At 45.2% G+C, this 27327-nt stretch overlaps 1 protein-coding gene across 2 annotated transcripts in view; it reads right to left on the bottom strand.

Moving 5' to 3' along the window:
• Nucleotides 1-27297, bottom strand: part of pigb (phosphatidylinositol glycan anchor biosynthesis, class B) — a 31943-nt gene extending 4646 nt beyond the window's left edge. Inside the window, exons 1-10 of one of the 2 annotated variants that reach the window (XM_085983168.1) lie at nucleotides 26968-27297; nucleotides 24610-24741; nucleotides 22460-22581; nucleotides 16386-16490; nucleotides 14857-14987; nucleotides 6806-6946; nucleotides 5081-5132; nucleotides 4190-4401; nucleotides 2126-2190; nucleotides 1349-1565 (exon numbers count right to left, since the gene is read on the bottom strand). In XM_085983168.1, the coding sequence (XP_085839294.1) occupies nucleotides 1349-1565; nucleotides 2126-2190; nucleotides 4190-4401; nucleotides 5081-5132; nucleotides 6806-6946; nucleotides 14857-14987; nucleotides 16386-16490; nucleotides 22460-22581; nucleotides 24610-24741; nucleotides 26968-27091 (1301 nt within the window). In that variant the 5' untranslated portion in view covers nucleotides 27092-27297. The remainder of the gene's footprint in view (nucleotides 1-1348; nucleotides 1566-2125; nucleotides 2191-4189; nucleotides 4402-5080; nucleotides 5133-6805; nucleotides 6947-14856; nucleotides 14988-16385; nucleotides 16491-22459; nucleotides 22582-24609; nucleotides 24742-26967) is intronic. The other variant, XM_085983169.1, reaches the window with a different exon arrangement.
• Between the last annotated feature and the right edge of the window lie 30 nt (nucleotides 27298-27327).

Genomic DNA, 27327 nt, shown 5'->3' with positions numbered 1-27327 from the left:
TGAGGGAGAAGCACTAGCCAGAACACAATAACGGCCCTGGCTCTTCTTCGAATAGTAAGTCCACCTGAGGGCAGTTTAACATCTCATCCGAAAGACGGTATCTCAGATAGTGCAACACTATCCTCAGCACTGCACTGAAGTGTCAGCCTAGATTATGTGTTCAAGTTTCTGGAGTGGGGCTTCAACCCACAACCTTCTGACGATGGGCATTAGTTCTACCACTGAGCCATGGCCAACATGGATAGGCAACGTTTGCATTTTAACATTTTAAACAAAACATACAAGTTACACAACTGTATTTGCTGAAGATTAGCATTAATTTCATAGATTCCATCATACAATAGTACAAGAACTAGGCTTTGGCCGGGGGCCGGGAAGGGGGGGGGGGGAAGAAAAGGAGGGCAAAAATAATGTCTATCTCACTGATTCTGTGGAATTCCACAGGCAAGACAATCAGATGCCTACATGACTAACACGATTCTTGCAATTACCAGAGGGCATTATTGCCAACTTTACAATTATTCTAAAATTAGAATGAGAACTGGATCGCATGCACTCTAATAAGAGAACTTGCTAAAGAAATAGAGGGTGAATATCAAACTTATGGCCTGTTCTATCACCAGTCTTTACCAAATAAATAGTGACTTTGTATTTTTACAAGGACCACCACAAAGTGATGGCTATTTGAAGCTGTACTGTTTTAAACACAACTTCATTCTCATGCGTCACAAAATCAGAAGATAAATGCAATGAGAAAAACCATTCCCCCATCACAGTTCAGCCATCCAGAATCAACATACAGTGCCTTCATCACAAATCCGAACCTTTGCTCCCAGTCTTGAACAACCCCCAGCGATGGAAATTTTACCTGATGAAAGCCTTCCCCCGGGAGCTAATTGCAACTGGGCAATCTGGAAGTGCCTTAACAGACTTAGGACCGGTGTAGGTTGCTCAAAGGTGTCACTAAGCAAATGGGGATATTCAACCAGCCCGACAACTTGTGAATGTGGAACTGAGGCACAGACTATGCAACATCTCCTGCAATGCCCATCGTTAGAGGAACCCTGCACTGTTGTAGATCTTGCCGAATCCAACAACAAGGCGCAAAAATGTGTCCAGTTCTGGCAGGGCTATGTATAGACTGTCCGTGGACACGATAAGAAGTCGTCTTCAAATACGCGTTCAGATGTCACAGACTTTGCTGGAAAAAGAATCACTTCCTCCAACTCTGAATTACTAGCACCCAATATTGCAAAGCTTTGGTATACATGGGTAAGGGTTTAAAACCCCATACAGCTGTAGTCTCTCCCTTTCTACATTAGCTGTTTTTGCATAATACTTAACATGCCTGTAGAATGGTGTTGAATGGCATGGCATTAGGAAGAACAAGGAGGGCTCTTCTCTCTGCGGCAGAGTGTCCTTACACAGTTGTTGAACATGCTGCATCACATCCAGCGTTCCACGCTGGTGAATTAAGCCAGTATATAGAACTAGGCATATATTAGAAAAAAGCAGAAAACAGACTGCTGGCTTCTTCCACGCTTTCAAATTAGCCAATGAGTAGCCTATACAGAAAAGGGAATAAAATCAAGCATTTATTAAACGACTCTACTTAAGTGAATACAAATGTAAAGAAATCTAAAGCCTATAACATTTTCTGTACATAAAACAGGAGTAAATAAATATGACCCAGTAAGTGCATACTTTTGTACAGATTATGCATTTTACCAGATTTATACTCAAATTTTAGTCACAAATTGCATAATTTAAGACTATTTCAACAATCCCCAAGTTATAAAGTTAAAATATAAAACTATATATAGCACTACCCCATTCATAATGCCACAACAGGGGAGAGCTACAAATACCTGCCATCAAACTGCCTCTGGAAATAAACAGGCTAAAGTCAGAGAATATCTTTCAAAAAAATTATGCAAAAAATCAAAAGCATTTCTCCTTTTAAGAATCTTAAAAACACTCATGCATTCTACATTTTTCAAAGCCAAGTATTTCATGAGGAAAACTTTTTAAATTTAAGATATTTTGTTTTAAAATCTAAACTGCAACAGTTATACAAGTCAAGTGGGTTACTTACTTGAGGTAGAATTATCAAGAGGATACTTACCACAAAACACCATGCAGAGAGGCATTACTGGATAAATAAATCTGAATTCCTTGTGGCTTAAGAAACTGTAATAAAGAAAAAAATATATATTTTTAAACACAGGTATTCAAGAGGTGATATTTGAAGTGTGCATGTGCAAAAACCTGGTAATGCTGTATGTCAGTGCATCAGCATGCTGTGCCACACATATCCCCAAATGTCAATTTCTCTACAACATCCAGATTGAGCGAGGCAGTGAGTGAAGGGGAAGAAGTAATCTACTCAACCACTCATACACCTCCTAGTGTCAGCTTCAAAGCAGAGAACAGCTTGCGTGCCTGCTCTCACGGAATGATTATTCACTACAGTAGGTTACCCATTATAACTACATCTTGGTAGGTCAATTCAGCCACACAGTGCCCAATATATGGCTCCAGCACCAGCCTTGTCATTATGTCTAATTAGGCTTTTGCCAGTACTGAGAGCACACACTACCCAAATCATCTCATTTTCATCTTTTTCTACCCTCGACAGCTACTTTGGGCTGTAATACAGTTCATGGAGTGGGGGGGGGGGGGGGGGGGGGGAAAGAGGGGGGAGAGCAGGTGGTGAAGGGAGTGAAGGAACTTCTCCACTTTCCCTACTCTGCAAAGGTAGAATTGTGTTTAAAACTGCTGTAGCTCAGTGGTAGCACCCTCACCACTGAGCCAGAAGGCTGTAGGTTCAAGTCACACTCCAGAGACTGGAGTACATAATCTAGGCTTCAGTGCAGTACTGAAGGAGTGCTGCACTGTCGGAGGTGGAGTCTTCCGGATGAGAAGTTAAACCGAGGCCCTGTCTGCCCTCTCAAGTGGATGTAAAAGATACCATGATACTATTCGATGAGTTCTCCCGGTATGCTGGCCAACATTTATCCCTCAAACAACACATAAAACAGATAGATCTGGTTATTTATTTAGTCGCTATTCGTGGGACCTTGCTGTGCCCAAATTGGCTGCCACATTTCCTACATTACAACAGTGACTACACTTCAAAAATACTTTATTGGTTCCAAAGCACTTTGGGTTGTGAATGATGCTCTAAAAATGCAAGTCTTTCTTTATTTTCTTTCTTTAAAACTAAAACATTGGAGACTTATGCTTGTGAAAGGGAGGAAAGACAGTAATGCATTTTCATGTGAAGCTACCTCCTAAGTAACAGCCACCTTTATGTAGCAAGTATATACAGTAACTCCTCAACCTGTACTTACATTTCTCCTCATTCTAAATTTCTGCAGTAAGTCTCAAAACAACAAATTCTTCTATATTATGAACAGTGCGTATTTTAATGGAAAGGTAGATAAATATCTGAAACCCGAGGAGTTTACAAAGGCTATGCGAAGACAGCAAGGGCAGAAAGATTAGTTATGGATTGCTCTAGCAAAAACCTGGCAGAGATACTTTGGGTCAAATAGTTTGTAAACCCATGATTAGAATCGTGGTCTTGTCTTCAATCGTTCTGTGCTGCAAGCTTCTATAGTTCAGTGTAGCCAAACCTTGCGTCCACTTCATGTGTTCCCAGATCAAGAAACAACCGTAAGTGAGGATGGAGGGGGGAGAAAATCAGATGGGAGAGATTTACACCTTATTGGTCTGCAGCACTACATTAAATGGTATATCTGTAATTAAACAGGATAAAAATAAAATTTTTGCATAGGGCAATAACTTGTGAGTGCCTATTTGTGAGATTATGCAGCTTCACCAACACAAATTAATAAACTGGACAAAGAATTTCTCTAAAAATGAATTCTGATGAATTTGCATTAACGACAGGCATCTTTAATACCTTCTTGTGGAGAACATATTGTGTTTCTCTTAGCTATCAGAGTATTTTACAAAAGCAGCAACTCTACTGAAGGTGGTTGCAGAAACAAAATCAGAGAGCAGGGAGTGAGTTATAAGGTTGAATCTTAGCTCAGGACTTCAATATCTGTAAAAACTCAAGACTGAAATAGTTTTAAACCAATGATTAGGATTCTGGTCCTGTCTTCAATCCCAGATAGCCATTATACTTTACACAGAGAGCCCCAAACTGAGTGCTACACACCTATACACCACGAGGGTCCACATTACCGCTATTAGCAAAACTCTGTACTTCTTGGGCACCAACAGACATCCATGAATGAAGAAGAGCAAATGTGTTCCCATGATAACAGGAAATCCCTGAGTGAAGTACCAGTGCCACGAGTGTGAGCCGTAGAACGATCCCATGTTCTGAATCACATTAAATCGGAGGAAATTCCATTGAACCATAACCCACTGAAAGAGTGAAAAAAGCAAAGACAGACAGGAACAAAACGTAAATTGGCAACATATTATGTTACGGGGTTGTAAATGGAACAAGATAACAGCATAGGTATTACCAACAGGGGAGAGTGAAAGGCAAATATCTTGGGTAGCCCTGCCCCAGAATGTTTTTCTTCAAAACTGGGATACCATATTATGTAAGTTTCTGAATCCAAAACAGCTTAATTGATTTTTTTTTTTTTTTTATATAAAAGATATATAAACTTTAGGAAAAGAAATGAGTGGTACAGAATCACCATTTTACATAGATACACAACTGAACAGTTAGCATTTATAAATTAATCAATTAAACTAATGGATAGTAATCCTTTCCCTAACTACCCTTATGCATCAGCAGCCAGATTAAGAGCACTATTGGCAGAGCTACAGAAGCAGGTACTCGGTTTGCTTTGTTGAAGCAGAAGACTTAACAATTTGAGTGTTTTTTTTTAAATAAAGCAAAAAATAATTTAATCTATAAAACTGAAAATAACAAACCCTAGATCTATTAAAAACAAGATGCATTACAATTTGCTCCAAAGTAGGCCAGGCCAGTGGCTTTATCGTAGGCTAGCCACACTACCACAGTTGTCTTATGCAGCTCAACAGTAGCTTTTGAAAGATCAGTCAAGAATTTGAAAAACCATCCTACCTCACCATAAAATATTCGGTCAATGATCAGAGAAATCCCAAGTGTTAAGCATCTGTAAAATAAACAGCATATTCACAGCGGGAAAAAATTCCAATTTTTTTTTTTACAAAAAAAAAATGATTAGGTTTCTCTAAAAAAAATAACTGGCACACCAACACACAGCCTCATAGTGCTAGGACACACATTTCCACCCTGATTTCCTCCACACAACAGGTTCATGATCTTGGTTGTGCCACCAGGAAGGAACGAGTCACCTTAAGCCACTCTAACCAACTGCTGAGAATTGTGCAAAAGAAAAATATTGGTAGAAGACTGGTAGCAGTTGCTCACCAACAAAGAATGGCACACAATGTGCAATGGAAACAACCTCTCTACTGCATCTGTCCCCACCTCAAAACATCCAAAAGTGGAAAAATTACATTGCACGGAAAATCAGAAACATGATTCTACAGGAAACTTTAGATTTACCGGCACCTAAATAACCGGAAATCTCGGTTAACCGGCAAAATTCAGGAGTAGGTTCAGGTAAGTTTTACTTCATGTTACTTGCCTTTCTGGATCTGTTGCTGTGCAATTAGGTGTGGCTGCAGCTGTTGCTAAGCTACAGAGACGCTTGGAACTTGTGGTCATTGTTCTGCACCTGTTGCTAAGCAACAGGGTTTGTTGCTTTATACAGAGCTGTCAGCTCTCCATATCTTTTACTATAGCTCTCGGTTATCCGGATTTTTTGATGAACCGGCACCACGTCGGTCCCGGATAAAAAAAAAGTTTCCTGTACATCCTAGCATTTCTGCCACTGCTTGTTAGATACAATTGTCTGCCCCAGCTAACCAGCCTTCCCGACTCCTTTGCAGGAGCAACTGAGACCTGATCCTGCATTGAGGATTTTCTTTGTTTTGTGCATGAAAAATTACAGAGGAGTTTGCCACAAGCTCTGTAAACAATGATTCCTCAGGGATCAAGAAAGCCTCTTAGGACAAGTCTAATGCACAGCTGACCCAGATATTCTCAAAGGTACTTGAAGCAATCCACATAGGTGGTGGGAGCTAGAATCCTAAGCATACCTGTGCATTGGATAATTTCCATCAAGTCCAAAATGAAATCTCTGCTCATGTCAGGGTTATCTGGAAGTCAAGTCCCAGAGTGTTCAGGCAAGAGTTATAATCCTCAATATGAACATGAAACAGGCTTGTTTTGAAGTATTGGTGAGGAATTGCTTACTGTTCCTGTTAATGCCATACCCCTGCCTCACCCCCTCCTCTTCACCTACTTTCCACCAGACAGAATAGTCATCCTGCATTTCTGTGATATACCCCATTAATTTCAGGCAGGTCAGCAGTAGTACAGAGCCACCAACCATGGATGGTGTGGATATGAAGCTGGGACACAACTCATGCCAGCAATAGTGCTTTGTGAGAATCATGGGAGGCACTGTTTTACCATTAAATCTTTATCTAGGTCAGAGCCAAGCTGCTCCCAACTTAAAATTTCATAACTAATAATTTATAGTTAGTGTTTGAATTTTTGCTCCTTTCTGTTCCACAACAAACTCTGATCTTGACATGAAATGGAAATGCAGGAGTATCTACAGTGAAGTAATCTAGTTGCTGGTAGCAAATAGTATTCAACAGCAAAAAATACAGAATTGGCTCTTCAACTGGTTTGTTTGAAATTGTAGCTGTCTGGACTGATATAGGGCAAACTCCTCTCCCCTCTTGTACATACCCAACTGGTAGACATTTGTGCAAGAGTAGATCCAGTTTCTTCCGTTCCTGCCAGAAATGAGAAAATAGCAGCGGCAGCCAAAGGATGACAGCGGTGGGGCGCACAACAACTGCGAAAGCAGTCAGAGCCAGATATTTTGAACTGCAGATAGAAAAAATAAAAACAGACACAATGAGATCTGCTTAAAGCTGCCCTTAAATGTTATCACAAAAATAAAATGGCATTACTATTGGCACGTCATCTCACAAAGTGATTTGTGCAGTTAAAAAAAAGCATGGAACAAAAAAAAAGACCAATTTTTCAAGGGACTTTTATTTATTCTCCAGAGGAGGGAGATTAATCAATGGTAAAACCTCAAAGGAGAAAAACTGAACTCCATGGCCTCCCACCCAAAAAAGGCAAAATAATAAAAATTAAATAAACTGTTATGCTAGGAAGTGGGACTCTTCGCTAAGAGGCCAAATTCAAATCTCTATCCAGATTGACCTGCGCATTTTTATTTTAGTCCATAGAATGTAACTACCTGATATGTGAAAAGGAAAAGACTGGTGAAGGTAAATGTAGGTCCTTTACAGTCAGAGACGGGAGAATTTATAATGGGGAATGAGGAAATGGCAGAGAAATTAAATAAATACTTTGTTTCGGTATTCACGGAGGAAGACACAAAAAATCTCCCAGAAATACGAGAAAACCAAGGGTGTGGCGAGAATGAGGAACTTAAAGAAATTATTATTAGTAATAAAACAGTACTAGCAAAATTAATGGGACTAAAAGTCGATAAATCCCAAGGACCGGATGACCTACATCCTAGGGTTTTGAGAGAGGTGGCCATTGGGATAGTGGACGCATTGGTTGTCATCTTCCAAAATTCTATAGATTCTGGAACAGTTCCTGCAGATTGGAGGATAGCAAATGTAACCCCGCTATTTAAGAAAGGAGGGAGAGAGAAAACGGGAACTACAGGCCTGTTAGCCTCACATCAGTAGTTGGGAAAATGCTGGAATCTATTATAAAGGATGCAATAACTGGGCACTTAGAAACTAATAGTAAGATTGGGCAGAGTCATCATGGATTTATAAAAGGGAAATCCTGTTTGACAAACCTATTGGAGTTCTTTGAGGATGTAACTAGTGGAGTAGACAAAGGGGAACCAGTAGATGTGGTGTATCAGGATTTTCAGAAGGTCTTCGATAAGGTCCCACATAAGAGGTTGGTGAACAAAATTAGGGCACATGGAATTGGGGGTAATATACTAGCATGGATTGAGTATTGGTTAACAGACAAAACAAAAAGTAGGGATAAACGGGTCTTTTTCAGGATGGCAGGCTGTGACTAGTGGGGTACCGCAAGGATCGGTGCTTGGGCCCCAGCTATTCACAATCTATATCAACGATTTGGATGAGGGGACTAAATGTAACATTTCCAAATTTGCTGATGATACAAAGCTAGGTGGCAGTGTCAGTTGTGAAGAGGCTTCAAGAGGATCTCGACAGGCTGAGTGGGCAAGAACATGGCAGATGGAAGATAATGTGGATAAATGTGAAGTTATCCACTTTGGTAGAAAAAACAGAAAGGCAGAGAATTTCCTAAATGGTGAAAGATTGGGGAATGCAGATGCTCAAAGAGACCTGGGTGTCCTTGTAAATGAGTCACTGAAAGTGAATGTGCATGTGCAGCAAGCCATTAGGAAGGCAAATGGTATGCTGGCCTTCATTACAAGAGGATTTGAGTACACGAGTAAAAAAGTCTTACTCCAATTATATAGGGCCTTGTGAAACCACACCTGGAGTACTGTGTACAATTTTGGTCTCCTTACCCAAGGAAGGATATACTTGCCATAGAGGGAGTGCAACGAAGGTTCACAAGATTGATTCCTAGGATGGTGGGACTGTCGTATGAGAAGAGATTGAGTAGACTATGCCTGTATTCTCTTGAATTCAGAAGAATGAGAGGGGATCTCATTGAAGCATACAAAATTATTACAGGGCTCGATAGGGTGGATGCTGGGAGAATGTTTCCATTGGCTGGGGAGTCTAGAACCAGGGGCCACCGCCTCAGGATAAAGGGTAGGCCATTCAGGACTGAGATGAGAAGAAATTTCTTCACAGAGGGTAGAGAATCTTTGGAATTCTCTACCCCAGAGGGCTGTGGAGGTTCAGTCATTGGGTATATTCAAAACAGAAGTCGATAGATTTCTGACTAGTAAGGGCATCAAGGAATATGGCGATAGGGCCGGTGAATGGAGTGGAGGTAGAAGATCAGCCATGATCTCATTGAATGGCAGAGCAGGCTCGAAGGGCCGAATGGCCTACTCCTGCTTCTTATGTTCTTATGGTGCTGTCTGGACAGAAAAAAAAACTAGGGTGGGGTGGGCTGAAGGTCCTGTCTTCAAACCAACCTCAAGTAAGTAACTCAGTACATTATGAAGCTGTAATGAAGAGAATCTGTAGAGACGTCCATGCACTAGAATGTCAACGCAACAAATTTAGACCATGAAGATGCAAGAGCATAATGTAAGGGAGTGGAGAGAAAGCAGTGGAGGAAAACCAAATTATTCATGGGAGTGATATTACCACTCCCTGCACAGAGTTTGTAATGACTTTAAACTCCATGAGTCCTCATCAATAGTCCTGAATTTCCATAGGGCTCTTTTGATCTCCTACCTGTAACTTAGTGAGAAGATCAGCCACTTTTACACCACTTCTCCGGGGTTGTGTCAAATTCCCATCAGAGAACTCCTGTAGAAACCTCAGGCGAGTATCACATCATGTGATGAAGCATTCAAGTTGTACTTTCAATACTTTTCAAATCACACATACCATGTTTGCCAATTAAAAAAACGACATGACTGTTGTTGAGATACCGCGGCAAACGTGGGAGTCGAGACCAGAGTTAGTTAAACACAGCTGCTTTAATCAACCTCATGGCAAAGAGGAACTGGAAAAGACCGCGCAACCACTTAAATACTCCCCAGACAGGAAGTGCTCCCGGCAGCCTGTCCCTGCGGGAAACAAGTTGCTGGAGTAGAGGGCCGCCGGCTGGGGGCGTCTGCTTAAACTGTCCATGCCGCCGTGAGCGGATTATGTCCAGTGGTGGCGTGTCGCCACAGAGCTCCCCCCAGAATCCGCTTAAGAGGAGTGGACGAGTCGTGACGGTGGTCTGATGGTTCTGCCGGAGCGGCTCGGAGTGGTCGCCGGTCTAGTTGGTGGGGCCGGGCGATTCGCCGCTGGCTGTGCTGGCGGGACGGCCTCTAGTTGGAGGTCGGGCCACGGGGACCTGTTCCCCTGGTTGTGTGTGTGCTGGTTTGAGCCGGTCGATGGAGACTGTGTCGACCCTGTCGTCGAGTCGTAGCTTGAAGACCTTGTCCCCGGTTTGTAGTACCTCGTACGGTCCGTCGTACGGGGGTCGCGGTGCGTGTCGTGTCGCGCAAAGACGAAGCGTGCCTGCTGTAAGTTTGGCGGGACGTGAGGTGCGAGTTCGCCGTGTCAGTTGACCGGAAGTGGGGCGAACTGTTGAGCAGAAGAGAAAGAGTTGAGCCGCTGCTGTTCGGCCGACCAAGGCGTGGTAGCCTCCGGAAGGAATTCGCCTGGGACGCGCAGCGGTTGTCCGTAGACTAACTCCGCTGCCGAGGACTGGAGGTCTTCCTTGACCGCGGTGCGTAGGCCTAGTAGCACCCACGGCAGGCGGTCAGTCCAGGTACCGTCCTGCAGGCCGGCGTGGAGTGAGGCCTTGAGTGACCTGTGGAAGCGTTCACACAGCCCATTGGCCTGCGGGTGGTACGCCGTGGTTCGGTGGAGCGTCACACCGAGGTTGCGTGCTGTGGCCGTCCAGAGTTCGGAGGTGAACTGGGCGCCTCTGTCGGAGGTTATATCGGCTGGTACGCCGAACCTTGCGACCCAGGTGTTAACGAACGCCCTGGCGATGTCGGCTGTGGTGGTGGAGGGCAGTGGCACTGCCTCAGGCCAGTGTGTGTAGCGGTCGACCATCGTGAGGAGATAAGTTTGGCCTTGCGATGGCGGCAGAGGACCGACGATGTCGACATGTACGTGGTCGAAGCGGCGGCTGGGTACCTCGAAGTCTCCCAGGGGTGCTTTTGTGTGTAGCTGTACCTTAGCCCATTGGCAGGCGAGGCAGGAGGTGGCCCAAGTCCGAACATCTTTGCTGAGGCCGCGCCAGGCGAAACGCTGGGAGAGGAGTTTGACGGATGCGCGGGCACCCGGATGGGAGAGCGCGTGTAGCGCGAAGATGCGGCGGCGCCAGGTTGCAGGGACGACCGGCCTGGGTTGGCCGAGTGAGACGTCGCAAGTGACTGCCGTGGCTTCGGGCCCGTGCGCGACCTTGGCTAGGCGTAGCCCTGGCAGGCTGGTAGCCGCCGAGAGGTGGTCTGGGTCCGTGAGCTGGGCCGCTGCTAGTTGCGCGTAGTCGACCGCGAGGTGATTCGCGCAGATGGCGGGACGGGAAAGGCAGTCGGCGACAACGTTGTCTCTACCGGAGACGTGCTGGATGTCCGTAGTAAACTCGGACACGGCCGCGAGCTGGCGTTGCTGCCCAGCGGACCAGGGTTCGGTGTGCTTGGCCATCGCGTATGTGAGCGGCTTGTGGTCCACGTATGCGGTGAAGGGGCGGCCCTCCAGGAGGAACCTGAAATGGCGGACTGACAGGTGGAGCGCGAGAAGCTCGCGGTCGAAAGTAGAGTATTTGACCTCCGGGGAGGCGCAGTTGGCGGCTGTAGAAGGCAAGTGGCGGCCACGCGCCATTGACCCACTGCTCGAACACGGCTCCTACCGCGTGGTCGGAGGCGTCGGTTGTGAGCGCGACCCGGGCATCGGCCCTCGGGTGCGCGAGCAGGGTGGCGTCGGCGAGCGCGTTTTTGGTGGCGTCGAAGGCGGCTGACGTGTCAGTGGTCCAGGCTACGGCCATCTTGCCGGATTTACCTCAGAGGGGGTCGTATAGGGGCTTCATGAGGGCTGCAGCGCTGGGGATGAACCTGTTGTAGAAGTTCACCATCCCGAGGAACTCCTGGAGGCCCTTGATGGTGTTGGGGCGGGGGAATTGCTGGACGGCCTGCACCTTGTTGGGCAGGGGGACGGCCCCAGCAGGGGTGATGTGGTGACCGAGAAAATCGATCTCGGTTAGGCCGAATTGGCACTTCGCCAGGCTGAGGATGAGCCCGTGTTGGGCTAGGCGCCCGAACAGGATGCGAATGTGTTCGAGGTGTTCCTGTTGGGAGGAGCTGGCCACGAGAATGTCGTCTAGATAGACTAATAGGAAGTTCAGGTCACGGAGGACTGAGTCCATAAAGCGCTGGAAAGCCTGGGCTGCATTCTTGAGGCCGAAGGGCATCCTCAGGAACTCGAACAGGCCGAATGGGGTGATGACGGCCGTTTTGGGAATGTCCGCGGGGTGTACGGGGACTTGGTGGTAACTGCGCACCAGGTCGACCTTGGAAAAGACGGTTCGTCCGGCCAGTCGGGCAGAGAAGTCCTGGATGTGCGGCACCAGGTATCGGTCAGGGGTGGTGGCGTCGTTGAGACGGCGGTAGTCCCCGCAAGGGCGCCAGCCTCCGCCGGGCTTGGGGGCGATGTGGAGGGGCGAGGCCCAAGGGCTACTGGAGCGGCGGATGATGCCGAGTTGTTCCATGGTGGTGAACTCGGCCCGCGCGATTTCCAGCTTGGCCGGGTTGAGTCTGCGGGCGTGGGCAGAAACCGGGGGGCCGGTGGTGGGGATATAGTGCTCCACACCGTGTTTGGCGGCTTTGGCCGAAAAGGTCGGGTTAGTGAGGGCAGGAAACTCGGCTAGAAGTGCCAAGTAGTCGTCCGTGGCTCTGGCGAGGCAGTAGGTCGTCAGGCCGGCCGAACGGGCCGGGGTAAATGCGCCAGGGATGGGGGCCATAGTGTTGATGTCGATGAGGCAGTGCCTCGGAATGTCGACAAGGAGGCCGTGGGCGCGTAGGAAGTCGGCGCCGATGAGTGGGCAGAGGACCCTGGCTGTGAGGAACTCCCAGCGGTAGCGGCGGCCTGCGAGGTCGAGCGTGACCATGCGGGTGCCATATGTGCGGATGTCAGAGACATTGGCTGCGGCCAGCGTGATACCCCGTGCGCCGCGTTGGATTTCGAGGGCGGAGGCGGGGGTGATGCTGTGCTGGGCCCGTGTCGCACAGAAATCGGCGGTTGGTGCTGTCGTCGGTGACGTACAGTAGAGGCCCCTTTTGCCCCGCGGCCATCGTGGGGGCCGGTGCGGGGGGGGTTTGAAAGTGCACGGTGGCGTGCAGCATTGGGCCCTAGTGCCAAAACGGGTGTGGTAGTAGCAGTGACCCGGAGTGGTAGGGCGGTCGGGCCTAGTGGGCCGGGAAGACCGCGTGGTCGTTGCCATGAGGTCGGGCGCGACGTCGCGGGCGGACTGCGCAGAGAGCAGCCGGTCGGCCTTTTCGGCTATCTCATTCAGGTCCGTAGAGCCAGATTCCACAATGAGCGGGCGGATGCTGGCGGGGAGCTGCCAAATGAAAAGCGTGCGAAAGAGGGCGCCGGTGTTTTTGTCGTCCGAGAGGGACAGCATGTGGGAGAGCAGATCCGACGGTGAAGCATCACCAAGGCCGGGGAGGTCGAGGAGTTGGCAGTTGCGCTGGTAAGAGGACGTTTGGAATTTTTTAAGGAGCGCAGCCTTCAGATGTTCGTACTTGCCTTCCGCTGGTGGCTCCTGCAGCGCTGCCCAAACCTTGGGGACTGTGGCGTAGGTGAGAGAGGCGACGAGGTAGTCGTACTTCGTGGCGTCGACTGTAATGTGTTTCAGCCGGAATCTGGACTCGGCTTGAACAAACCAGGCTTCGGCCAGGTTCTCCCAAAAGTCCGGTAGTTTAACCGTGACTGCGTTTGTATCCGCCATGCTAGCTTAGGATTCGTCCTGAGCGTCGGGGTCACCAGTGTTGAGATACCGCGGCAAACGTGGGAGTCGAGACCAGAGTTAGTTAAACACAACTGCTTTAATCAACCTCATGGCAAAGAGGAACTGGAAAAGACCGCGCAACCACTTAAAAATCCCCAGACAGGAAGTGCTCCCGGCAGCCTGTCCCTGCGGGAAACAAGTTGCTGGAGTAGAGGGCCCCCGGCTGGGGGCGTCTGCTTAAACTGTCCATGCCGCCGTGAGCGGATTATGTCCAGTGGTGGCGTGTCGCCACACTAATATTTGCAGTATGCAAGGCTATAGGACCTACCCAAAATACATCAATGATTATACCTTTTCACAATCACATTCACGTTCCCAATACATGTCTGATTATGCAAAATGCTCAGAATAAATGAGTCACAGGGACATTTTTTTTATCCATTCATGGGATGTGGGTATTGCTGGCAAGGCCAGCATTTATTGCCCAAATCTAATTGCTCTTGAAAAGGTGGTGGGGAGCCGCCTTCTTGAACCGCTGCAGTCCGTGTGGTGAAGGTACTCCCATAGTGCAGTTAGGGAGGGAGTTCCAGGATTTTGGCCCAGCGAAGATGAAGGAACGGCGATATATTTCCAAGTCAGGATGATGTGTGACTTGGAGGGGGACTTGGAGGTAGTGGTGTTCCCATGTGCCTGCTGCCCTTGTCCTTCTAGACCATTATGGTCTTCCATAATGACTAGCTTCCAAAACAGGAATCGCCAGTGTAAACAAACTGATTACAAGAATATTTGATCAGCAGCAAACTGTTAGTTCATCGCAATTCCCGATCAACGTTTGTATTTTTTCTTATAAATTGTAGCTTTTTTCATATCTTCTATAAATCCTTCATTTTCTCCTGTCCACAAAACATGCCTTTGAGGAAAGCGCATGCAGGTAATATTTTCAATAGCAGTGGACAATGACAAAAATAGTTGGGAAGTGAATCTGCCTCCTATTTTCTCTATTGAAAAGCTCTCTGTTCAATAGCTTGCCATGAGGGTCTAGCCAAGATCAGGCTACTCTGTGTGGGAAGTTAGGAGCACAAATTTTACATCCTATCACACCAACATACTATACTAAATTATACAATAGCATTTAAAAAGGATTTAGAATAAGCAAACATTTTCCTGACCTACTCCCAGTCTTTGTACCCGGAAAAGGGTAGTAATAAAGTGTAAAGCTGGTTAGAACAGCTTCCATACTATTCGTAATAGTCCGGGTACTGCAATACCAGGTGAACCAGGAACACAGTTGGGAGAAATACTGGAAGAAAATAAGAGATTTTTTTTAAATAGTCTCTCAAAATTTGTATGGATACTCATCAAGTTTACATAAAATAATTTTCTAAATACACAAATACTTTTTTTTTGTTACAGTTAAGGGCAGCAAACCCCCTATTTTCTGGTTTGGAGCTTTGAATGCACATCTTAGTGTTGCAATTTAATTCCCCATTACTGTCATTAGATGGTGCTGTCCATGCATCTGACACACAAAACTAACTTAGACCTGCACGGTTGTGAAATAGACAAAATGATACAACGAAAGGATTCTTTTACCATAGTGCAAACCATGGAAACCAAGATCTTTGGTGTCAATGCCTTTCCCCCCCCTTTGATTTCATAGTCCATTGCAACAAACATAATTCATGACAGTAATTATGCTGTTAAATAGAGAGCTTTCTAATATTTCTAGATTGCAATCGCCTTGTACAAAAAAACGGTTCAACGTACTGTACCTAAAATGCAGCCTTTAAGGTCTTACTTATAGGCTAATGCTTAGAGGAATAGACAAATTAGGGTAGACTAACATTGGTGGAGCTGGACTTGACAGTCTATATAATTTTGGAAGATGTCCAGCAATGCATCTACTATTTCTAGGGCCACTTCCTTAAGTACCCTAGGATGTAGATTATCAAGCCCTGGGGATTTATCGGCCTTCAATGCCATCAATTTCCCTAACACCATTTCCCTTACAAATACTGATTTCTTTCAATTCCTCCCGCTCATTAGACCCTATGTTCCCCGACATCTCTGGAAGGTTATTTGTGTCCTCCTTTGTGAAGACAGAACCAAAGTATGTATTCAATTGGTCTTCCATTTCTTTGTTCCCCATTATAAATTCCCCTGAATCTGACTGCAAGGGACCTACGCTTGACTTCACCAATCTTTTTCTCTTCACATCTCTGTAGAAGCTTTTACAGTCAGTTTTTATGTTCCCTGCAAGCTTACTCTCATGTTCTATTTTTCCCTCTTAATTAATCCCTTTGTCCTCCTTTGCTGAATCCTAAACTGCTCCCAATCCTCAGGATTGCGGCCTTTTTTTTGTCACAGAAGAATGTTCCAGTTCACTTTTGTTATATTTGTTGCAATAATTTGTCAGTTTATCTGAAAAACAAGTGTTCAAGGAGACAACAATTCCAACTTATTTTATATACACACACATTATAAAGTCTATTGGTGTGCTGAATACTATAGATACTAACTGTATCATGCCTTCAGTGCTTGTTGCATGAAAATTCTTCCATGTGCATCACTCACTTTTAAGTCTCTCCCTCAAGTTGAGAAGGACTTAAGGCAGAGTCAAACACCTTGGGAAGAATTTCTATACCACATCAATAAAAAGAAAATAAATATGAAAAGATATAAGAAGCAACCTGCTTACCACCCATTTTGCAATCTCTGCACTCTCCTGTTTTTTCATGATAGAGTACAGTTTTACATCTGCCAGTGCTGCCAGGAAAGACTGGACTAGTCGAGGAACCCAGATCTGCAAAAACAATTATGGCAGGTTCATTGACAGCAATACAGTTTAAGTTGGAGGGAAAATTGCAGATGTAAATCATTGCTAAGTGAGTGCCATCTCTGCCAGTGAAAGAACCATTATTCCTGCCCTCTTGCACCATTACAGCTGAAAAAAGCACAGATGGATGTGAAACTTATATTTTTCTTTGCTGAATAGGTATCTGTGCAATCAGAACATTTTCTATATAATCTGAATTGATTCAATCTCCAGCATCCTGCTCAACACAGTGCAAGTTGTGGCTCTGAGACCCCGCTGCTGGTTCCTGCCTGCTCTGTAGAATTAATTTCCCCTGCTTGGGCTTGTTAAGCACCCCCCCGCCCCAACGTTTCCCAGCCAACTGAAGGAAGCAGGTCTGATGATGTCATTTGACGACGCGTCGTCATCAGCCGGTTTCCTTAAAGGGACCATGCAAAAATTTATTTAGACATTTAGTACTGTCAGTGTTCTACAGCATTGAGGTGCTGCAAACACTGATGAGCACTGCACAGAGGTGCACGGCTGCAGCCAGGTTCTCCCATGACTCCCTCCATATGCTTATGGAGGGAGTCACAGCACACAGGGAGGTTCTCTTCCCTTCCAATGGGCGGAAGAGACCTCCCCAGGACACCAATGCAGCCTGGTTGCACATTGTACAGGAGGGCACAAGCAGAGATGTCGTCAGGAGGACCAGGCTGCAGTGGCACAAACCTTTCAATGATCTCAATAGATCACGAAACGTTACTGCAAAGCCACACTCAACCTCATCCTGCTGTGCCACTCATCACATCCCCATCACTCTGCCTTCCCTACCCTATTCCTGCACATCCTTACTCACACCAACTTACCTTGCACCTCCACCCATCCCTCTCTATCTATATTATCACTTCCCCATCTTACTAGCCACCCCTCGCACTCACCCTCATCCGAGTCCAATCATATCAACTAACAACACACAAGGGTAGGCACTTGTGTTTTTTAGCTAATGTTCATGTGAAGTTTCTGTTAATATGGTGTCAAACATTGAAATCTTTATTTTCAACACTTTCCGTTCTTGGGCAGATTTGTGCGCACTTTTGGAAGTGGCTTAGTGAGTTGCAGTGAATGGTGAGACCTAACAGTATCCCCCGCAATGCTGATGAGTGTGAAAGGAATGGCTCGGGCATTGTAGGGATGCTTTATGTTGTTGGTGTGGGTGGTGCCAACCTGGCGCATGTGGCAGCCATGGTGTGCACCGTCAAGTGAAGTAAATCTGGCCATGGTGAGGCCATCCCTGGCGTCCCGGGTAGCAATGTGGTCGGGTGCTGATGCCCTCTGTCCTGTGCAGCATCAGGTGATTATGGAGAAGGTTGGTGTGGTTGTTGGTGTGCCTGGTGATGCTGGTGTTGCAGCTGATCGTGGACCAAGGTGAGAGAGTATAAACCGTACCCATGCTGATGGAATAGATCGCAGGTGCAATCTGTCAATGGTAAGAGAGGTTGTTCCAATGAGGTGACACTGGATAGAGAGTTTGCTCCAAACACTTGCAACCTGCATAAAGCTCAATCTGTCTTCCAAATGCAGTAAGCAACAGCTTGTGAGTTTGGAAAGTAAACAACTGTGAGATGGGAGCTTTTATAGCACATTTCAAGCTGTCAAGTAATGAGATGATTCCATGGCCATTCAACACCCACCCAGCTTAACAGACGTGATCCCTGAGCAGTGTGGATCCCATTGGCGAGCTGGTAAATTAGAACGGTAAGCTCAAAGTTGTTGTTAACCCTCTGTTAACAAGGTCATAAGGACCTGAACTGCCTCCCCCGACACTGTCTGGTCTGCTCAACGCTGATAGAACCAACATTTGGTAAAGGTGGGTTGACAGTGGGGTCCCGACCAGCACCTGCTGACCACCTGGAAAATTCCCCCCACAACTCATCACATCAAGTTCTAATTCTTAATGTGTCAAAGCATGGCGCCAACCAAAGGACTAAAAGTCAATCTAAAGGAAGGACTGAAATCAAAGAGCACCCTGCAGCAGCCAGATCAGGTCATTTCACTTCCCAAAGCAGCGATACAAAGACTGAAGAGGAGGGTAAAGCAGAATAGAAAGGAGCATCGAACAGAATTGGTGAGCCACCTTCTTCAACCGCTGCAGTCCGTCTGGTGAAGGTACTCCCACAGTACTGTTAGGGAGGGTGTTCCAGGATTTTGACCCAGCGACGATGAAGGAACAGCGATATAATTCTAAGTCAGGATGGTGTGTGACTTGGAGGGGAACTTGGAGGTGGTGGTGTTCCCGTGCACCTGCTGCCCTTATCCTTCTAGGTGGTAGAGGTCGAGAGTTTGGGAGGTGCTGCCGAAGAAGCCTCGGCGAGTTGCTGCAGTGCATCTTGTAGATGGTCCACACTGCAGCCACGGTACGCTGGTGGTGGAGGGAGTGGATGTTTAAGGTGGTGGATGGGGTGCCAATCAAGTGGGCTGCTTTGTCTTGGATGGTGTCGAGGTTCTTGAGTGTTGTTGGAGCTGCACTCATCCAAGCAAGTGGAGAGTATTCCATCGCACTCCTGACTTGTGCCTTGTAGCTGGTGGAAAAGCTTTGGGGAGTCAGGTGAGACACTCGCTGCAGAATGCCCAGCCTCTGACCTGCTCTTGTTGCCACGGTATTTATGTGGCTGGTCCAGTTAAATTTCTGGTCAATGGTGACCCCCAGGACATTGATGGTGGGGGATTCGGTGATGGTAATGCATTGAATGTCAAGGGGCAGTGGTTAGACGCTCGCTTGTTGGAGATAGGCATTGCCTGGCACTTGTGTGGCGTAAGTGTTACCTGCCACTTATCAGCCCAAGCCTGAATGTCATCCAGATCTTGCTGCATGCTTCATTATCTGAGGAGTTGTGAATGGCACCGAACACTGTGCAGTCATCAGCAAACATCCCCACTTCTGACCTTATGATGGAGGGAAGGTCATTGATGAAGCAGCTGAAGATGGTTGAGCCTCAGACACTGCCCTGAGGAACTCCTGCAGCGATGTCCTGGGGCTGTGATGATTGACTTCCAACCACAACCATCTTTCTTTGTGCTAGATATGACCACAGCCAGTGGAGAGTTTTTTCCCCCGATTCCCATTGACTTCAGTTTTTCGAGGGCTCCCTGATGCCACACTCAGTCAAATGCTACCTTGATGTCAAGGGCAGTCACTCTCACCTCACCTCTGGAATTCAGCTCTTTTGTCCAAGTTTGGACCAAGGCTATAATGAGGTCTGGAGCCGAGTGGTCCTGGCAGAACCCAAACTCGGCATCAGTGAGCAGGTTATTGGTGAGTAAGTGCCGCTTGATAGTACTGTCGATGACACCTTCCATCACTTTGCTGATGATTGAGAGTAGACTGATGGGGCAGTAATTGGCCAGATTGGATTTGTCCTGCTTTTTGTGGACAGGACATACCTGGGTAGTTTTCCACATTGTCGGATAGATGCCAGTGTTGTAGCTGTACTGGAACAGCTTGGCTAGAGGCGCAGCGAGTTCTGGGGCACAAGTCTTCAGGATGTTGTCGGGGCCAGTCCTGTTTCCAGGCTCCACCTCCAATTCTGCTGGGCTAGCTGTAGCAAAAATGCAAATACTGTTTGGTGATATCGCTTCTAACAAATTTTCCTGAGGGAAGCACCTGTCCTCAAGTCAGCACCTCCCCACAGCAACACATTGCAGTTGCAAATTTCAGCAGATTGAGGTAAAAAAAAAAAATCATGCATGCCACCATTCTTACAGTGCTGCAAGGAATAAATGAAACATCTGATACTACTTAAAGGCCTTCATTTTCAGCATCTTCTGGCTAGTTAGAAGGATCAACCAATTGCCAGAATCACAGCATCTTATTTGATATTTTTGCAGGATACATCTAATATACATCCTTATTAATGTAATAAGGAGGGTTATAACAAATGTAAGGTACATAATACAGCAGAGAACCAAGCTGAATACAGAAAGTACAGAGGAGATCTAAAAAAGAGACTAAGAGGGGCAAAGAGAGTAGGAGAATAGATTAGCAGCTAACAGAAAAGGGAATCCAAAGGTTTTATATAAACATATAAATAGTAAAATAGTAGTCAAAGGAAGGGTGGGGCCGATTAGGGACCAAAAAAGAGATCTTCTTGTGGAGGCAGAGGGCATGGCTGAGGTACTAAATGAGTACTTTGCCTCTGTCTTCACTAAAGAGGATGCTGCCAATGTAGCAGTAAAGGAGAAGGTAATAGCAATATTGGATGGGATAAAAATAGATAAAGAGGAGGTACTTAAAAAGGTGGGCAGTACTCAAAGTAGAAAAGTCATTCAGTCCAGATGGGATGTATCAAGGTAACTGAGGGAAATAAGGGTGGAAATTGTGGAGGGTCTGGCCACAATCTTCCAATCCTCCTTAGATATGGGAATGGTGCCAGAGGACTGGAGGATTGCAAATGTTACATCCCTGTTCAAAAAAGGGAAGATGGATAAACCCAGCAATTACAGGCCAGTCAGCCTAATGTCAGTGATGGGGACACTTTTAGAGACATTAATCCGGGACAAAAGTGTGGGCTAATAAATTAAAGTCAGCACGGATTTGTTAAAAGCAAATGGTGTTCGACTAAATTGATTGAGTTCTTTTAATGAAGTAACGGAGGGTTGATGAGAGTAGTGCGGTTGATGTTCTGTATATGGACTTTCAAATGGCATTTGATAAAGTACCACATAATAGACTTGTTAGCAAAATTAAATCCCATGGGATTAAAAGGAACAATGGCAGCGATAAGAATTGGAAACAGAAAGCAAAGAGTAGTGGTGAACAGTTGTTTTTCAGATTGGAGGGAAGATATACAGTGGTGTTCCCCAGGGGTCGGTATTTGGACCATTGCACTTTTTGATATATATTAATTGACCTGGACTTGGGTATACAGGGCATAATTTCAGAGTTTGCAGATGCCATGAAACTTGGAAATGTTGTAAACAGTGAGGAGGATAGTAACAAACTGGCAAAATGGGCAGACACATGGCAGATGAAAGTTAATGCAGAGAAGTGTGAAGTGATACACTTTGGTAGGAAGAATGAGAAGAGGCAATATAAACTAAATGATACAATTTTAAAGGGGATGCAGCAACAGAGAGACCTGGGGGTGTTTGTACACAAATCTTTGAAGGTGGCAGGACAAGTTGAGAAGGCTGTTAAAAAAGCATACGGGTCCCTTGGCTTTATTAATAGAGGCATAGAAGCAAGGAAATTATGCTAAACCTTTATAAAACACTGGCAAGTCCTCAGCTGGAGTATCATGTTCAAATATGGGCAGCGCACTTTAGGAAAGACGTCAAGGCTTAGAAAGGGTGCAGAAGAAATTTAGTAGAATGGTACCAGGGGTGAGGGATTTCAGTTATGTGGAGAGACTGGAGAAGCTGGGGTTGTTCTCCTTGGAGCACAGATGGTGAAGAGGAGATTTGATAGAGGTGTTCAAAAAATTATGATCAGTTTTGATAGAGTAAATAAGGAGAAACTGTTTCCAGTGGCAGAAGGGTCAGTAACCAGAGGACACAGATTTAAGGTGATTGGCAAAAGAACCAGAGGCAACAAGGAGGAAACTTTTTTTTTTTTTTTTTTTACACAGAGTTGTTGTGCACTGCCTTAAAGGGTGGTGGAAGCAGATCCAATAGTAACTTTCAAAAGGGAATTGGATAAATACTTGAAGGGAAAAAATTTACAGGACAATGGGGAAAGAGCAGGGGAGTGGGACTAATTGGATAGTTTTACCAAAGAGATGGCACAGGCATGATGGGCTGAATGGCCTCCTTCTGCGCTGTATCATTCTATGATTCTAGGATGCCAAAGAACAGACAAGCATAGAGGTTTCCGAAAAATAAACAATTCAGCCAATAACTTTCCCAGCATTTCAATATAAATCTCATTTTTGAGAGGCAAGGCTGATTAGTTCCAAACAAATACACTTTTTAAACCTTACCAGCAGTTGAACTGTATCCTTCTTTAATATTTGCAACAATTTATAAAAGCTTGCAAAGAACAATGGATAAGTGTAGCCTCGTAGCCTCTCTTTCCATTCCCAGGTTAAATATCCATATTTGAGAATGTTAAGGTTGTAGTATTAAATATTTATTTTAAAAATAAACAAGTCAGTCTGTCTGCTTTAAGCACCGTGATTGATTGATCCTTGAGTACCATGTGACCACCAAAATGTGAGCTCTGATTGGGCATGACCCGTTTTCTGATTAATCCCTACTAAGCAAGTGCTTAGCAATAATCTGATACAAGATATAGTATATATAGGCCACCATCTTGCTCCATGGCTGGTCCCTCCACTTCACAACTCCTTGATCCTTCATACCCAGCTGCAACATCAGACATTCGGAGTGTCATTTGGTCCTCTCTGCTCCTCAACTTGCCAAGGCCCTGCTTCTCCTTCCTAGTAGATTACCAAAAGTTTGATGTAAACAAGGAAGTTGAACAACGTAAAATATCTGATCAAAAAAAATGCAACAGGGGTTGATTTGTTTATCTGGACGTCCCAGACATTGGGATAATTGGATTAGGGTGCACAGATGTAATTCAGTCCACATTTTAAAGTCATATATTCTATCCTTATTTTTACATAATACTTTGAGTTTATATTATTTATAGTTAAATAGCACAGCTTACAACAATTTGGGAAGCAGAGAAGGTTGGCGTATAGGAGTTTCTTTGCAGTGCAGACTGACGAGCTGGAGGATGTAAAACTGAGGCACTGCAGCACGACCATTGGCAGGAGGGTGTAATCACAACATTACAAGTTTACCTAGACAATTACCATTATACATGTTCACATTGGAACTTATAATGGACGTGCATGCGGATGTAATATTTTTAATATTATTACAGATTTTTGGATCAGTTTCTTTCTTCCCAATTTTAACTGAGACAAGCATCCAGCAGGAGTCAGGCACTTTCTTACAAAAAGAGAGTGTCACTCTCTCGCTCAGTACAGTGCATTGTGGTCAATGGAAAATGGGTGAGAAGTTTTATGTGCCAACTAATTTAGACACAGCTGACTAAAATTGTACTTTACAAAACCAATCTATCAGAGACCGTGTTTAAGTTTAGACGTGAAAAAGTGACACTAACTTTTCCTTTACAGTACTGCAATACATTCTAGTAGACAAAGCTAGCTGTCCCCAAATCTATCCACACTTCATGCAATTTGCATTCAGTTTTAGCAATCCCAGTCAACAAATGAGATATAGTATCAGGCCATATTTGAGGTCTGGTTGTAGCACGCACAAAGGTTTTCATGTCTTCCTTTCTGTAATTAAAAAACCTTAATTCATATTTGCATTGTACCATCTTCTAATTTTTAGTATTTTCCCCTTCCCTAATTAGATTCTGTTGACTATTTTCTGACCAAAGTGGGGTGGGCACAAGAAATGCTATTAGACATCTGTAGATATCAAACACTAAGAAAGAGCACAAACACATATGCCAGGTCGAGTTCCCCTTCATTCCCCAGATTGGTTTGAAATAAAAAGACCTACATTTATTATAGCGCCTTTCACGACCACCGGATGTCTCAAAGCGCTTTACAGCGAATTAAGTATTTTTGAAGTGTAGTCACTGTTGTAATGGGGGAAACGCGGCAGCCAATTTGCACACAGCAAGCTCCAACAAGCAGCAATGTGATAGAATATGTTGATTGAGAGATAAATATTGTCCAGGACATTATGCAATTCACTGCATGTAGAACTACAGCTGCAAACATGTAAACCATCATTCCAAAAGCTTTTTTTTGGTGCGGGATAGAGAAGAATATAAAAGAAAATTAAAAAGTTGTTTTTAAATAAGTAATTTTAGGAATTCACAGCCTTTTGAAGTCAAGGTTACTTTAAAGCATATATTGCTACATTAGGTCTCCTTGTTCAGGAGCACATAACTATCCCATATATCCCACTTCCATCCCACTCTGCTGTCATAAATAGACAAAAATGCAGCATGGCCAAGCATAAAAGTTATACTACATCTGTGATGTCCAAAAGATTTGCACATCTGTGAATTGCAATAAGCTGATCTAAAAGTTACAATTTTTACAATGTGCATGAACAATTTGAAAACCCAAAGGATATTTGAAGACCATGTTGTGTGCAACTTCGAGTGACTGCCAATACTCATCCGGAACAAAGCTCGTCTGGACTAGAATGCAGTTCACCATCCTCAAAGCTACAGTGAATACAATTAAATAGGTGTTTGGACCCAATAAACCTGGATTAAAAAACAGAAACATTACAATTACACAAGCAGTACAGAAGCAGCAAAATCTTTTGGTGGATCCAAATACCAGTTGTGTTTTTCTGAGGAAGACAGTGTCACATTAGACATTTTTTTATAAAGTAAATATTACACCTTAAGAAAAAGCAATCTTATAATCGCAAACGAGTACTTCTATAGAAAAATTATATCCAATGAAGCACTTCCCACAAAAAAAGCTTCCTGTGCACAATTCAATTTTTATTCTTAAAGAAAATCATGTCCCATGATTAAATATTATGAATGCTAAGCATTCACTGCTAGATAATTAACATTTTCTTGCTCTCCAAAACACCCATTTCTGTAAAGTCCTGTATACTATCTCAGCACCTAATCAGTGGAGAGAACACACTGGGGTGAATTAGGGAATTTACTTGGTATATCTGATTCCTGTTATTAGCAACAGCATGATTTGGTCAAATTCTGGAACAACCATAAACCATTTTTTAAAACTTGCATCTGCCAACTTTTTACTCAAGTTTATTTCAACTGGAATAACACTCTTGTCTATGTTCCCAAGCTCAGTACAGAAGGCCATTCGACCCATTCATGCCTGTGCCAGCTTTTTGAAAGAGCTATTCAGTTAGTCCCACTCCCCTGCTGCTCTTTCTCCATAGCCCTGCATTTATTTTCCTTTGCAAGTATATATCCAGCTCCTTTTTGAAAGTTACCATTGAATCTGCTTCCACCACTCTTTCAGGTAGCGCATTCCAGATCATAACAACACACTGCATAAATACGGTGGCATAGTGGTTAGCACTGTTGCCTCACAGCGCCAGGGACCCGGGTTCGAATCCGGCCTCAGGTGACTGTGCAAACTCCACACACAGTCACCCCGTGTTTGCGTGGGTTTCCTCCGGGTGCTCCGGTTTCCTCCCACAGTCCAAAGATGTGCGGGTTAGGTTGATTGGCTATGATAAATTGACCCTTAGTGTTAGGGGGATTAAATACGTGGGGTTACGGGGATAGGGTGGGATATGTGTCGGTGCAGGCTTGATGGGCCGAAATGGCCTCTATCTGCACTGTGGGGTTTCTGTGATTCTGTGATTTCTGTGATTCCTCATCTCCCCCTTGGTTCTTTTGCCAATTATCTTAAATCTGAGCCTTCTGATTACTGACCCTCCTGCCAGTAGAAACAGTTTCTCCCTATCTACTCCATCAAAATCCTTCAGAACACATAATTGCTCCAAAAAATGTATAGTGTACAGCAGTGGTTGGCAAGCATTTTTGTGTGGGAGATCCCCTGCAAGTATTGACACATAAGACTAGGGATCCCCTCACCTAATTTCTGAAAGGCAGTGCCGGCCACCCAAAGAAAAACAATGCTATCACTGCACACAACGTTTACTCGTACACAGTAACATAACTAATGTGCTAGTAATTCAAATACAAAAATGTATTGACAGGATAGTACCCTGGAGAGAGTCAGTGACGGGGAATCATCAATTTAAAATTGTCATAGTGAGGGAGAAGAAAGTTTGGGCGAAATCTCTTTATACCGAGGGCTGTTGCAGCATGGAATGCTTTGCCACAGAAATTGGTTGAGGGATCTTTTATGGGGAAAAGGAATGAATATTTGAGGCATAGGAAGATACAAGGCAATGGGAAGAGTGTTTTGGAATAAAAGCAGAAAATGTTGCACTCAGCAGGTCGTGCATCATCTACGGAGACAGAGTTAACGTTTTAGGTCGATGACCTTTCATCGGGCCAGATCAGATTATTTTGGATTGCTCTAGCAAAGAGCCGACACAGACGCAATGGGCCGAATGGCCTCCTAGGCTGACTTCTGGGATCCTGCGATCCATTGGAAAAACTTCACTCCAGCTGGTCGGAAGAGGTACATAAAAGAGGCTGACTTATGCTACGGGACTATTAGGCAACAAAAATCTTCCCCGTCCAGAGGGTGCATTAAGCTCTTTCAATTCAGATTAAAGTGTAGCAATTCTTCAAATAATACTGCCGCACTTGGAACTATATGCAACGTTGTTCATAGACACTTTAGACTCTTGCACATGGTATTATCCAACGAGTTGGCAGCCGGGAAAGATTCCCCCAGAACAGGTCTCTTCTAAGGGCATTTATAAACCGAATACAACGAGACGAATTGCAATATCATTTGCAAAGAGCAGCGGCAAGACGAGGGCAGAATACACTTAAACTGGCTGCCCATCCTGACTGTACCTGCGCCCCGCTCCGTGTCGGAGCGCTCTTTGCTGTACAGCGTCGATTTTCTCTTTCTCAGCTTGACAGTTTCTGCAGCCGCGGAACGTCTGCCTCGAAAGAAGCTGCTCCGGAGTTTCTCCATCTTGCACACTTGCACTTGGGTACAGGAGAGCTCAGCGCTCCATTCACTGCTCCTTCAGCCAGCTTCCTCTCCCGCGACGTCATCGCCCCGCGCGCGACCAGCCGGCTCGTGCACGCGCGCGCAAGCTCCCCGGCTTTAGAAAAAAAACACTCGCTCGATCGGCGCGTGCGCACGCGCGGACACGGGCCCGGCCCAGTTTCCCGACTAGGCCCGTGCCGACTGGCTGGCTTCCACTG

The sequence above is a fragment of the Somniosus microcephalus genome, chromosome 3 (assembly GCF_052327205.1).
Source record: "Somniosus microcephalus isolate GS21.2 chromosome 3, FLI_Smic_1.0, whole genome shotgun sequence".
NCBI lineage: Eukaryota > Metazoa > Chordata > Chondrichthyes > Squaliformes > Somniosidae > Somniosus > Somniosus microcephalus.
This window is presented reverse-complemented; position numbering and strand designations above follow the sequence as displayed.